At 41.4% G+C, this 15311-nt stretch overlaps 1 protein-coding gene across 1 annotated transcript in view; it reads left to right on the forward strand.

The window, feature by feature from the left end:
* Nucleotides 1-15311, forward strand: part of Spag17 (sperm associated antigen 17) — a 214246-nt gene that overhangs the window by 181473 nt on the left and 17462 nt on the right. Inside the window, exons 36-45 of the mRNA XM_055628204.1 lie at nt 1233-1360; nt 4615-4797; nt 6270-6383; nt 6940-6985; nt 10351-10450; nt 10613-10660; nt 11227-11326; nt 12104-12197; nt 14295-14489; nt 14586-14759. Of these exons, the coding sequence (XP_055484179.1) occupies nt 1233-1360; nt 4615-4797; nt 6270-6383; nt 6940-6985; nt 10351-10450; nt 10613-10660; nt 11227-11326; nt 12104-12197; nt 14295-14489; nt 14586-14759 (1182 nt within the window). The remainder of the gene's footprint in view (nt 1-1232; nt 1361-4614; nt 4798-6269; nt 6384-6939; nt 6986-10350; nt 10451-10612; nt 10661-11226; nt 11327-12103; nt 12198-14294; nt 14490-14585; nt 14760-15311) is intronic.

Here is a 15311-nt window from a genome sequence, read left to right on the forward strand (position 1 = left end):
TGTGTGTGTGTGTGTGTGTGTGTGTGTGTGTGTGTGTGTGTGTGTGTTTCTGGGCTTCTTTTAATCTTTTGTTTGATGGTATATATTTTGAGTCTACCTGTGAGCACACTTATGTCTTTTAGTTTATCAGCATGCATGCATACGTTACATGCCTTGTTGTCCTTGTGAATGTGAAAAACAGAGGGCTGTGCCTGGCTATGCAGTGTATGTAAAGATCTATGTAAGGAAGGTAGGCATGTTAGTATAACTCCTGAATGGAGAGTGAGCTGCAAGCTTGGGGCCAGCCTACACTACATAGCAAAACTGTCTCTAAAAGCCCTAAATAAAAAACAAAAACTATGATAGGACAATAACTCTACTTAATCATTTAAGTAGAATTGACTTAGCAATCTATCCTGTTCCAAATAGTAGTTTTGTAGTACATAGTGAGTTAAAAGAAACACAGACCTTATTGCCTTAAAACTTATAATTTAGAGAAAGAAATCAGTGTTAATTATATAGCCACACAAATAACTGTGTAATTATAAACTTGTATAAAGACTATGAAGAATAGGAATATTTTTCAATGAGAGCTTCATACAGAGAAAACTGATGTTGTCTAGAATGTTTCTCTGAAGATGCTTGAGACCCAAGACCCAAGTGGTTTCAGATACATGTGGGGGCTGGGGGACATGATGACTTCTTGCTGAAGAAATTGCAAAGAACCACATCGAACAGAAAATGGGTACGAAAAGACCAAACAGCTGCAGCATGGATGGAAGACACAATCCAAGTGGAAGCCAGGGTGAACAAAGAAGATCCTGCTTTGTTCTTTGAGCAATACGAAGGCAAAGAAGCTTTAATCATAGATGAGCCTAATGTGGCTGTCAGATAAGCTAGCTGTTGCTTCAGCCCAGAATGGCATGCCTCTGAGGCATGTGAGTAAATGTTGCAGAAGTAAATGGGGTCAAAGCACTTTTTTGGTAGACCTGACAGGACCCAAATTTGATCATTGAGGGACAGAAAAACACCAATCAATGCTTTTGGCTGATTAAAGTCCAGTTTTCAGATGTTCACCAACTCATGGTCTCATCTTCAGAGAGTAACATCCTAAAGCATAGCCATTGTACCTGACTAAGGTTTTTGTGTAAAGGGCAGGTTCAAAAGTATTTGTTGACCTGGGTTAATGCCTGTTCAATTTATCAGGATTATTTTGGTAGAGAAATGACCTCTACTAACTCTCTTTAATCCAGGGGCCCTGAGCATCACAGTCCTTCGCCCTTTCCATGAAGACTCGCTATGGCTAATGAAAAAGGAGTTAGACACCATCATTCCTCCAAATCTCCAGTCAAGGTCATGGGAAACGTTTCCTCCAGTTGAGGTATCCATTTCCTACTGCAAAGTCACTTTATTTGCATATCCATTCAGGACATGTACTTTTATATATTTTCAGCTTCGTGTGAGATAATGAATAACTCAAGAAGTGTTATGTTTGGAGACCTTAAGAATTTGTAGACACAGCAATAGACTTTTAGAGGACCATGCCTGGATAGCTAATTTCAGTTTTATTTCGGTATTATGCATTGGAAGCCTGAACATATTCTTATATGATTAAACTGTCCCTCTTGAATAACCTGTTACATTTCATCCATCATGGACTTCCTGGTACTAAACTACTTCCCTTGTCATTTTTTACCTCTTAATTTTGAAACACTCCTCCTATCTTTTTCTTCCACTCCTCCTATCTTTTTCTTCATGTATTAAAAAGGTACAAATTGAGCAAAGGGAGAGAACATAGAGAATTTTGCAACTGCAATGTTAACAACTAAATACTGTAGTTATGATCATGCCAGATTAACAAAACCCCACCCTAACGCTTTAAAAGAATGAAATAATAGTTTGCTGAAGCATCACTAAGTCCTGTGTCTTGTAAGATTGTCATTTTATTCCTCAACTACTGTATACAACATGTCCAACCCATCCTAAAGTGCTCACTTGTGAATTCCATGAAGACACCAAAAATGTGGCTGTGGAGCACATTGCTGTTACGTGGGAAGGGTAATGTCTTTGAGGTTTAACTTTCAGTTGCCTCCGTTCTGCTATAGCAAGAGCAGAGATGATGAGCACTTATATAACAAAGGCCATCTACTTGTCTCTTGTAATTTGGTGACTCTAATGAAATTGATGAGACAAAAACAGCCACGATTTCTTGTCCTGAATCTTGGAACAGGTTATACTGGACCACAATAGTCTTCTCTGAAAGCTGAAAGTGTCAAAATGCTGAAGGTACTAAAGGATCATAAGATAAATTTGCCCCATTAATGAAGATTGTTTTCTTTTTGTTGTTGTTGGTTTGTTTTGAGACAGGGTTTTTCTGTGTAGCCTTGGCTGTCCTGGACTCCCATTGTAGACCAGGCTAGCCTTCAACTCACAGGGACCCGCCGGCCTCGGCCTCCCCCAGTGCTGGGGTCACAAGCATGTGCCACCACTCCTGGCGAAGATTATTTTCTTGATCTAAAACTCTTATACTACAAACCGAAAGTCACCGGGTGGTGTCACTGGCCACTCCTTTTAAAACAAAGCACCAAGACCGCAAAGTGCACCATTCCTGAAGGTCAGTTACTAGAATAACAGATTTGAACTCACTTTTAGGCAGACCTTCCTTCCCAAGAAAGCCCAGAAGTTTCGGAGGTGGGTTTCATCAATAGTGAAATTGGCCGAGACCCATAGAATGATTTTGCTCTTAGAATCTTCCTATATAAATTCAGACAAAACCAGGAAGGTAAAGACTGTTAACTCCAAATGTCTTAGGTGATCGGAGGATGCTAAACAAAGCATCGTTCATGTGACATGAGTTAGAGTATTGCTGAATTAGCAAGTGCAGAATCACACAGTCCTCCTTAAAGGATGCCCCTCAGGCAACCATTTGATAATTGTTGACCACACACAGAAAGATGAGATTTTACTCGGGTCCATGAAAACAAGGCTTTTTCCTGTCCCTCACAGGTGGTACTGTGATAGTTTAAGCATCTGCTGAAAGGACTGACTCTCCCCTTGGTCCTTCAGATTCACTGAGTAACTAAAACGCTAGGTAGTTTGGCTTCTCTGCCTCCGTTTTGTATCTATCTCCCCGCTTCTTTAAATTTGGATATTGGTGCTGTTCAACTCTTCATATAAACATGGCAATCATTTGAAGATCTTTCATCTCAAGCCAGCAGTCCTCCCCTTCAAGACTAGAGCAGCAAAGAGTGAGTAAGCTGTATTTGAGATTTGCAGAGAGCCCATAATGAACAGATTGTCAGTCACCAGGGTTTACAACTTCCTTATCCTAGTTAGCTTTAATTATCAAGTCTAGAGTCATCTGAGCGGAAAGCCTCAATTATAGAACCTAGATCGGTTTCATCATGTCTGGGAACCATCTTGATTATTAATAAATACAAGTGCTCTTAGCTCCCTATGGCTAGCACCAACTCTAGGCAGGCGGTCCTAGACTATATAGGAAATCTGGCAGTATGAGCTGGTGAATAAGTGAGGCAAAGGGTGAGCCAGCAAGCACCCTTCCTCAGATCTCTGTCTTGAGTTCCTGCCCTGACTTCAAGCCTCGATGATAAACTGTGACCTGAAAGAATAAGCCAAGTCAGCTCTCTACTCCCCAAGTTCCTTTTGGTTGGAATGAAGTTTTCTTTGTCTGTTGGCTTAGTTTTAGGTTCTTTCGGAAATAAATTCTAGACTAAAGTCTAGACTATGTAGAGTAGGCCTGGCTGGCCTTGAACTCACAGAGATCCATCTGCCTCCTCTGCCTCCTCTGCCTCTCTGCCTCTCTGCCTCTGCCCCTGATCCTGACCCACCCTGCCTCTGCCTCCCTGCCTCTGCCTCTGACCCTGCCTCTGTCTCTCTCTCTCTCTCTACCTCTGCCACTGCTCCTGCCTCTGCCCCTGCCCTCTAGGCTGATGGCATTAAATGTGTGTGCCACCACACCATGTGGTTTGATTGTTTCATCCCAACAACAACACCTCTAGAAGTCTCTGGGCACTGTATGAAACCCAAAAGAACTAACGCCTGACTTTCTGACTTGCCCTGTGTCCTTAGTCATTGTCTCCTACAGTCATCTTGGATTCCAGGAACAACCCAGAGCATGAATAGCTTGTGATGAGTAAAAGCTACACACCCCTGAACCAGCCCCACCTCTGACAACAGCCACCTTCTAATTGTCTAGAAAGCTCTGATCCTGAGATGCTGATCAACCAAACCATATTTGGATCAAGACTACCTGAGGATGCACACATGTTCATTACTCTCCTTCCTTTGTCCCTCCCTTATATCACCCCAGAGCTCTAATCAGCTCCTTGAAAATGGGGTATGGATGCCAGTCTCCATGCTTCTCAGTACTGTAGCCATACGAAGTGATGAATCTCCTTCCTAATTCACCGTTTCTTTGGACATTTGGATTTGGGGTTAGGTCTGTTTGGATACCTGGTCTGTTTGGATACCTCAAAACCAGGTCTCCACTGGCTTAGGAACCCCATAATCACCCCTGATATAGTATCCCACATAAGTACTTGTAAAAAAAAAAAAAATCCAATGCTGCACTATTCTGACTGCTTTGGTGAATCTTTCACTTTGTTTTGTTGACAGAAAAAGACCCCAGGACCTCCATTTGGTACTCATATTTGGAGGGGCCTCAGTATCGGGTCTAAGAATCTGACAAACATCCCAGCTCCTATTCTCAAAGGCCCCACTGTGCTACAGATGCGTCAGTTCATCCAACATGAGGTCATAAAGAATGAGGTGAAACTGAAGCTGCAGATTTCCCTTAAGGTAATGGAATCTGGGCGACCTGACACCCACCCGCCGAAAGGTTTAGGAACATAGCAAATCATTCTTATCCCTTTCCTGAGGAGCCTGAAATCACCTACTTTTTTACCAATATCTAGAATAACACTTGAATGTCAGGTGCCCTGAATAGAAGGTTAAAAGGTAGAGGGTACTTAATAATTCCTGTAGGAACTCATTAAGGGCCCAAATGGTGTTGCTATATTTAAAAACAAACAAGCAAACAAAAAATCCTTTATGTACAATTTCTATATAGTCTTTCTTTCCTACTACATGCAGTTAGTGTTTTCTGGAGAAAATGTAGAACCACACATTAAACTAATACTTTTTCATGGATGAAAACAGTTGCTGCTTTGAAAATGGCCTAAAACTTTGTAAATACATGGCCTATTATATGATCATATCTACAGCATCTTTCTAAATTTGACTCCCTAGCATGGACATTATATGCTTTTTATGGTCACATGCCCAGAACCCAGCATCGGGAGGAATATCAATTGTCAGTGGGTATTGATCAAATATGGGGAAGAAATGTATTTCATCTAGAAGCAAAGGCATGGACCAAGTAACACATCCGCACACAGAACTATCCATACAGTACTGAGAAACCCAGGAATCATGTACTTGAGTTTACTCATTTTAAGCAGGAAAGATTCTGAGGCATAGCATTAGAGACAGGGCCTTCCTTGGCCCCTGTGCAGTTCTCTCCTGTGCCTTGAGAGCTCTGGTTGTGAGCAGGTCAGGACTCGGCTCATTGTTATTAACCTGCCGAGCAAACCTTGTCTCAGTGCTTGCCCAGTCGACTGTGTGCTGAGAGGCGTGAACCTCCCTCCCCAGTCCCCCTGCAACGCTCCACGTTGGCACTGGTTATGCCAGTGTCTTTCTCTGCCTAGTTCTTTTTTTTCTTTTATTATTATTATTATTATTATTATTATTATTATTATTATTATTATTATTATTATTATTAATTACACTTTATTCCTTTTGTATCCCCCCATAAGCCCCTCCCTCCTCCCCTCCTGATCCCACCCTACCTCCCCTTTCTTCGTGTATGCTCCTCCCCACATCCACTGATAGGGGAGGTCCTCCTCTCCTTCCTTCTGATCTTAGTCTATCAGATCACCTCAGGAGTGGCTGCATTGTCATCTTCTGTGGCCTGGTAAGGCTGCTCCCCCCTCAGGGGGAGGTGATCAAAAAGCAGGCCAATCAGATTATGTCAGAGGCAGTCCCTCTTCCCATCACTATGTAAGCCACTTGGACACTAAACTGCCATGGGCTACATCTGTGCAGGGGTTCTAGGTTATCTCCATGAATAGTCCTTGGTTGGAGTATGAGTCTTTGGGAAGTTCCCTGTGTTCAAATTTTCTTGTTCTGTTGCTTTCCTTGTGGAGTTCCTGTCCTTTCCAGCTCTGCCTAGTTCTTAATCCTTATCTGTTTGATTGATTCTCCCGATCTAGGATTACATCAACCACATTCTAAAGAAAGAAGATGAGCTACAGGAAATGGCAGTCAAGGATTCCAGAACAGAGGAGGAGAGAGGCAATGCAGCAGACCTCCTCAAGCTGGTTATGGTGAGGGAATGTCCTACACACCAGTCTTCTTGTTACCGTCTCCCTGTCAGGTGCTTCCACACACACTGCCCATGGGAAAGCCACGTGAGGTTCCTGCCAAGGCTCTAAAGCATTTGCTTCATTCTCCTTGTGGCTAATTTCTGTGATAATTGGGTTATGGATTTACTGAATTTTCCAAATACATCTTCCTTTGCTCACAGATAATTCTGAAGACCCCCAAATAAAAGATATGTGTAGATATATCTTTTATTTTGAATATATACTATTTTTACTTTAAGAAATTAATATTTATTGAAATATTGAGTAACTTAATGAATGTGAGAGAAGAAGAAAAAGTAATTTCCATAATGTCAGATTATTTCCATTCTTTAAAAATCATTACATAAAGGAACAATAAAATATTCAAATAAATTGTATATTGGTATTTAAAAATAAATTCATTTTATAGTTTTTTTTTCCCATAAGGAGCCAATTTAAGCACAAAGGGAATGCTTCTAAATAAAACATTTCCATGTGTAATATAATTAAAATCAAGTAATTCTAATCTCTTTTTCAGTCTTTCCCTAAGATGGAAGAAACTACAAAAAGTCATGTCACTGAAGGTAACTGGAATATAATTTCTTTCCTGTGGTGTATTTAAGGTCTCAAAAGGACTTCGTAACTATACTTGTTTGTCATTCTGTATACCATAGCAAATCCTCATATAATCACTTCTGCTCCTATACTGCTCATGCTGTTTGCAATGGTTTATTTTTTCTTTCTGCCCTGAAACAGTGAATCCCTAACTTAATTTGTCTTTAGTTTTCCTTTGTTAAATAAAAATACTGATATTTTTAATTTTTTATTATTATTTATTATACTTTATTCACTTTGTATCCTGGCTATAGCCCCCTTCCTCATCTCTTCCCAATCCCACTCATCCTCCCTCTTCTCCCCTATGGCCCTGCCCTAGTCCACTGATAGGGAGGTCCTCCTCCCCTTCTATCTTACCTGAGCCTATCAGGTCTCATCAAGACTGGCTGCATTGTCTTCCTCTGTAGCCTGACAAGGCTGCACCCCCCAGGGAAAGATGATCAAAGAGGCGGCCACTGAGTTCATGTCTGTTACCAGGGAACCCACTTGGAAACTGAGTAGCGTATGGGCTTCATCTGAGCATGGGGTCTAGGTGCTCTCCATGCATGGTCCTTGGTTGGAGTATCAGTCTCTGAAGGGCCCTCTGGGCCCAGGTTTTTTTGGCTCTGTTGGTCTCCTTGTAGAGCTCCTATCGCTTTCTATCTCCCTCTTCTTCCATAAGGTTACCTGCACTTTGCTCAAAGTTTGGCTATGAGTCTCAGCATCTCCTTTGATACCCTGATGGGTAGAGACTTTCAGAAGTCCCCTGTGGAAGGCTCCTGGCCTGTTCCCTGTCTTCTCCTACTTTCAATGTCTACCCTGTTTGCCCTTCTGAATGAGGTTTCAGCCTCTTCCCTAGGATTCTCCTTGTTGTTTAGCTTCTATAGATTTTAGTGTGTTTATCGTATACTATATGGCTAATAGCCACTTATAAATGAGCATATACCATATGTGTCTTTCTGCTTCTAGGTTACCTCACTCAGGATGATCTTTTCTAGTTCCATTCATTTGCCTGCAAATTTCATGGTTTCATTATTTTTAATAGCAGAGTAATATTCCATTGTGTAAATGTACCACAATTTCTGTATCCATTCTTCAGTTGAGAGACATCTAGGTTATTTCCAGTTTTTGGCTATTATGAATAAAGCTGCTATAAACATAGTTGAGCAAATGTCCTTGTTGTATGGTTGAGCATCTTTCGGATACATGCCCAGGAGTGGTATAGCTGCATCTTGAGTGAGCACTAGTCCTAATTTTCTGAGAAAGTGCCAGATTGATTTCCAAAGTGGTTGTACAAGGTTACCTTCCTGCCAGCAATGGAGGAAGGTTCCCCTTTCTCCACATCTTCTCCAGCATGTGTCATCCCTTGAGTTTTTGATCTTATCTATTCTGATGGGTGTGAGGTGGAATCTCAGGGTCGTTTCAATTTGCATTTCCCAGATGAGAAAGGATGTTGAGCATGTCTTTAAGAAAACACTGTTATTTGCCTTCTTCTTAACCTCAACTCCATAGAAAATGGCTAGGAGTCAGCTGACTGATGCCTCTGTGTACATGCCCATGGCTTTCAAGCAAATGCACACATTGCCAACACCTTGCACTCTTCTACACTAACAGCTCTTCTTATAAACCTCTTCCCTGGCTCCAACAAGCTTGGGGTTTTGCATTCAGCTATATGACAGAGACCTTAAGTTGTCTGCCGTGGGCTTCACTAAACCTCAGACTTGTTTGGTGCATCTTTCATGGTATTGACTTATACTCTTGTTTTGTTGTTACTGTTGTTGTTTATCTAGATTTTTCTCTTATTAAGATTTCATATTATAACATAGCGACATTTGACTGAAGGTGATGGGCAGCTATCCCTTCAGATGGTTATTCTGGAAGAGGCCATCACAGTCTCCAGTACTCTTCTGTCCGTATACTCTGTTGTTACACGTGGCCCTTACAATAGAGCTGCCAGTAAGCCTACATGCAAAAGGCCTTATTAAAACTGAATTTCGGATAAACAACATATAATTTAGATTACAACTGTTCTCCAGATATACCATGCCACATACTTACCCTTTAGAAAATGTATTTAATCAAAATGCAAATTTTATTTACCCTATATTTGATCTTATAAACTTACCCTGCGTCATTTAAGCTTGTAACTTTTGACCAAAGAAAACAGGCATGTGTGATGGAGTCAAACCTACAGGTCAACAATAGTAAATGGTTAAACAAACCGTATTTCTCAAATTGGTGCAGGAGGGAAACAGCATTCTTAAAAGTGACCCCAGTGATTACCAGGAGTGATATGAAGTCAGTGTCTCCCATTGTCTTTCCTAAGATGCTCTTTAGGAGGCTCCTCCAAAAGGATGAGTTTTGCAATAAAACAGGTTTTAATAATATTTTACATTGAAAAGTAAGTCTTACTTTCTTTAAGGACTTACAACATACATTAATTTTTTTCTTTTTTTTTTCTTTATTAATTACACTTTACTCACTCTGTATCCCCCCTGTGGTTCCCTCCCTCCTCCTGTCCCAATCCCTCCCTTCCTCCACCCTCTGCATGCCAGCCCCTCCCCAAGTCCACTGATAGGGGAGGACTTCTTTTCCTTCCTTCTGATCCTAGTCAATTAGGTCTCATCAGGAGTGGCTGCGTTGTCTTCTTCTGTGGCCTGGTAATGATGAAAGGGTACAGAAAAGTCTCACAAGATGAAAACCTACTTAACCTTGTCTAAATCAGTGTTTTTGTGTCTTGACCAGATGTCCTATTCCTTCTCTAACAAAGTGACTCCTCGCTGAGACCATATGTTGTAGACAAACTCTAAGCACCATCACCCCAAATTTTTAAACGTATGATATTCAGATCTCTGGCATTTGGTAGGAGTACCTGTTTAGAAAAAACCTCCAGTGTGACAGCTGCAGTCTGACAGCTGCACTATGATGACTAGTCTGCTGTAATACGAGGGAATTCAGTTCCCTGACACACGGCTCCCATAGTGACCTAGGGCAAACATGTAATACATTTACGTTTGGATCATAAAGATGATGTTCACGAACAGACAAGGCACAGAAAAGAGTCTGGCTAGTGCGTGTTACCGCCTGTGTGCAGAAATCCAAAACAATTGATAAATTAAGTGTAGGCTCTTGAAGGGATTATAGATGAATAATTATGTAATGAAGAAATATTATAAAGAAGTCAATACTAGCTGGACGTGGCTCCATGGACTTGGGGAGGCAGAGGCAGGCAAATCTCTGAGTTCGAGGGCAGCCTGGTCTACAAAGTGAGTCCAGGATAGCCAAAGCTACACATAGAAACCCTGCCTCAAAAAAAAAAAAATCAATACTAACACCAAATGTGTTGCTTTTACAGTTGCAGCCCACCTAACAGATTTATTCAAGGAATCTACACATTCTAGCACAAAACGTTTACCAGAAACGTTCACTAAAGATTTCTTTGAAAAGAAATGGAGGTAAGGCACACTGGGAGTATGCTCTGGCTAGTGCTGGCACACGGTGGGCAAGGGAGAGATGTGGGAATGATTGCAGCCCTCCTCCCAGCATACGGTACGGTTGTTGTTCTGTCACTGGAGAGCACGGCCTATTTTCATCACACTTTTCTTCTTTTCACATAGGGATACAAAACCAGCAAGGAACTGGAAAGAAAATCTTCACCAACAGAGGTAATTCTGTCCCAGTGTATACACATAAGTCTCTTGAGCTTTGCTCTTTGTAGTGTGTGGCTGTTGCTGCTACTGAAATTATGGACGCCTGTGGCTGTCACTTAATCCCCAGAGAACCTCCCAACCTCAAAAACACTCAGCCACTGGAAGGGCACCTTGGCTTTAGACATTTGAGATCAACTGGTATCATTAGTGCCTGTCTCCTTCAAGAATCTGATTTATAGAGTAAGCAATGTAACTACCGGAAGCAGAAAGGGAACTCCCCGCCCCCAAACAAAAAATGTGATGTGACTGAGCACAACTTTAATACCTAGACTAGAGAGGCTGAGGCATGTGGATCTTTGTGTATTCTACAAAGATAATTCTGGGCCAGCTGAGACTAAATAGTGAGACCCAAGGGGGAAAAATATCAGTGAGTTTTTTTTCTTCTCAGTTTCACCATCAGTGGTTGCAGTGGTTTCTAGTGGGATTTGGGGCTAAAGCACAAGCAAATGATTTCCCAATTATTTTTTTTTTTGCGTTTTGTGTGTCTTTTTTTTACATATCATTATGGACCTGTGAACCAGGGACACTCTTGAGAAAACACGAAAATACCTGTTGTACATTAAGACAAAAGATGTGACACCTTATTTTAGGTCTGAATTGAGCCCAGTATTAAAGACACAGGTAACTAAATGTAATTCATAATAGTTTAATCTTTATAAAATGGTACATTGCATGTTAACATGTAAGTTCTCTCTCCTGTTATGTTTATTTGCTTATTGCGACAATCTGAATAACTCACACTTCGAGTCTGTGTTTGCACAAGCACATGATGGGGAAACTCTCTACCCATGTAGAGAGTTTGGCTGTCCCTCCCATCTCTCCCAAGCATGTGACCATGAATCATTCTTTCTCTTCCCATCTAAGCTCTTCTTTGAGCCAAGCCCTCTCTTGCCAATTAACCAACTGCTAACGAACTCCAATCTGAAGCTTTATTTCACTAGCGTTTCTTCAGCCATCAACCATTAAAACACCATTAACTTACTGTGAGTTCTTTGATGCTCACAGACTCTGAAGATTCCCCATTCCATGTGAGCACTCCAAAGACCCTAAGCCACAAAGCAGCTTGCCCCTTACTGCCCCTGGCTGCCCCTCTCTGCTCCTGCCTGCCCCTCTCTGCCCCTCACTGCCCCTTGCTGAAATCTCAAAGCAAAGTGAACACTTAGATGTGTCCACAGTGCCCTGGAGTTCTTAAAAATTCTGAATTATTAACCAGAGGAAATTCCAAAAACTATGACTGCTTAACAAAGACTAGAATTAAATTGGTCTCTTACAGAATTTTAGTTTTCAACTTTATCTTCAGGGCCTGTCACCACTGACCATCTCCTTAACTAACATGTTTGTGACAGTTCCATAAAATAAGTGTGTGTCTGAAGTAAGTCTTGTGGGTTTTCTCTTAAGAGTAATTATCTGGAGGAGCTTTCTAAAAACCTGCCTCCTTTTGGAAAGAAAAATGAAGCCACAGCTCAAACCGCTGCTCCAGATCATCAAAAAGGTAATATGTTAATATGGTCCCCAAGCCTATCACCTGAACTGAACTGAGTCACACCCAATCTGGCCCCTTAGGGTGTTAGCTAGTTCTTACATCTGTTGTCTCAAATGACAGCTGGTGAGGGAACATTCTGTGGATATGTTGGAGTTACATAAAGAGAGCAAGACGTGAATTGAATTTCAGATTCATTACTTGAGCCTAAAAACATTTGGAGGATCTAAGTACCAAAGCACTAATGAAAGAGCAGGGAATTCACATGGTCTCAAAATAACTCACGTGATTGTTAATTACAGCAAGTAAAATGAATATTCACGTATCAAGAAGGCACGGTATTTTACACCTTAATCAAGTAGTTAGATTTTTATCAAAGGTAAGACTTCCTCTCATTGAGTCCTTTCTCACAGAGTGCAATGTACATTGTTACTATACAGACATCATGTCAAAAATCTTTAATCTGAATCTAACCAAGAGGGTAAAATTGACATGTGTAGCAGTCAGTAGACATTGTACGGCTTGGTTTCTTCAAGCAAGTCAGTGTCAGGATGTCAGTGTCAGTATTGTTCGGTCGCAGAACCTTTGGCTAACACACATGTGACCTTGGGTTTAGTCTCAAGCACCAAACACACATACACACACACACACACTCAGAGTCAGCATCATGAAACCAAAAAGATGAGCCAATTGTTGTCATTAAAAAGAGACTATGAGACATAAAAACATCATGTAACAGATCTCAAGGGAAAATGCACAAGTTTTATTAGGGGGCTGTGCTATCAGAGGGCACTATGAAATTGTTCATTTCTCAGGGATAATGATGGAGCGTGGATACAAAAGAGAATGTCTGTATTCTCAGCAGATGCATGCTGAGAGAACTGATAATGAAATAAAATTTATTCCTTCTTCTTCTTCTTCTTCTTCTTCTTCTTCTTCTTCTTCTTCTTCTTCTTCTTCTTCTTCTTCTTCTTCTTCGTAAACCGAATAATGAAAAGACCCAGAGAGAAGTTTCCACTGCTTAATGTCACACCTACAATGCCTCCACCCAGCATGTGCATGGTCAGAAAAAGCACATACTTTTTAACAGGGATTGCAAAGCAAAAATCAGGACTAAAAAATATCACCTGGGATTGTGGTGCGGCGATGCCAGGGATCCTGAGTTGATGGTTCTTATGTTGTCAAGCTGACCACACCCTGGAAAACAGGAGTAATCCAGCCCACTTCTTGAAAGGACAACAGGCTTTCAGGACAGTCACAAGGCAGCTCTAGCTAACTGCTCATCTAGGCTTTACACATACACACACTGAAATCTATTTGCCTCAACACGCATATGTTTAATATTGTACCTCTTTCTTTCTCTTTCCCTTCCTTCCTTCCTTCCTTCCTTCCTTCCTTTCTTCCTTCTTTTCTTTTTTTTAATTCCTCCATGGAGCCCTGGCTGTCTGGGAGCTCTCTCTGTGGATCAGGCTGGCCTCAAACTCACAGAGATCTTCCTGTCTCTACCTCCACCCGCAAGTGCTGGGACTACAGATGTGTACCACTACCACCCAGCCCAGCTGTACATCTTTCTTCTTTCTTTCTTTTTCTTCCTTCCTTCCTTCCGTTCTTCCTTCCTTTCTCTTTCTTTCTTTCTTTTCCTTTCTTTCTATTTTGTTTGTTTATTTGAGACAGGGTTTCTCTGCGTAGCCTTGGCTGTCCTGAACTCCTGTTTCTAAAAGATACACATTCCAGTGAAGAGATCCATTTTCACAGTAATGAATGTGTTGGAAATCATTTTTGTCTAGTAGGTAAAGGCAGAGGCAGGTCGCCTGGCCTCTCAGTAACAGGGTGTAGAAACAGCTCCATCTAGTCATTTTGCCTGCAAATTCCAGCTAGTTCCAAGGGAGTATGCATTCTGCAGAATACTGCCTTGTTTGTTAGTGGCAAGCACGGATCAAACTATGAGGAATCTCTCAAAGATGTTCTCATATGTAGTCTTTTTCAGGAGAATGGGGTAGCACCTTGTTCACTGAGAAACTCATTGTTCAAGTGTTGTTTATACAAGCTTTAGTTGTCCCTGTATCATTGGTCATAATGTCACTTACATTGTTTGGTTTGGGATTTTAGATTCCACACTGAGTACAGACACAGAACAAGAAGCCTCAGATACAGCTCCCCTTCCAAAACAGGAGGTTTCTGAGACCATCAAGAAATCTACTCTCCAAATCGGAACTGAGAATGTAACCAAATCTCCCAAGAAGTCTTCTAAGGAGAACCCAATTGAAAATTTAACAAAACTTGCCAAGGGGTCTACTAGTCAAGGCCAAACTGAAAGTGCAACCAAATCTCCCAAGAAGTCTTTTAATGAGAACCAAATTGAAAATTTAACAAAACTTGCCAAGGGGTCTACTAGTCAAGGCCAAACTGAAATTGTAACGAAATTTACCAAGGAATCTGCAAACCAAAACCAGATTGAAAAATTGAAAAAATCTACCAGGAGGTCTGTTGGCCAAAAACAAATTGAAAGTTTAAAAAAATCTACCAAGGAGTTAGCCAGCCAAATTGAAAATGTCTCCAGACCTCCTCCTGAAGGTATGGCCACCCTTTGCTTTATCTCACAGGTTCAGAGTGAATGTTTCATCTCTTCAGAATACAGGATCCTTCCATCTCTCATCTCCAGCACTGAGATGTCAGGCACGTGCTGCCAGGCCCAGCATCTTACACAGATGTGGAGGGTCCAAGCTCCGTCCTCATGGGCAGCAATAGCCTCATTCTTCCCAGCCCCATATAAGTTATATATTTAAGAGATTACTTGGGTGTGGGGGAAGGGAGGCAGCACTGGCTGCCCTTCTACGGTACTTGAATTCTATTCCAAGCACTCCCATGCGACTTCCAACCATCTGTAGCTCCAGTTCCAAGGTTCTGGCTACCGTGGGCACCAGGTACGTGTGTAGCACACAGACATACATGCAGGCCAAATGCTCATACACACAACTTTTTTTTTTAAAGAAGATTACACCTACTTGAGAAGTTGAGGCAGTAGGATTGCTACAGACAACATAGCAAGACTGTGTATCCAAAGAGAAAGAACCCACAAAGATATAAAAGAGAGTTGTGTTAGTTGTGACAGTGGGGGCTTATGGG

The sequence above is a fragment of the Psammomys obesus genome, unplaced genomic scaffold (assembly GCF_907164565.1).
Source record: "Psammomys obesus unplaced genomic scaffold, mPsaObe1.curated_primary_1811, whole genome shotgun sequence".
Lineage (NCBI taxonomy): Eukaryota > Metazoa > Chordata > Mammalia > Rodentia > Muridae > Psammomys > Psammomys obesus.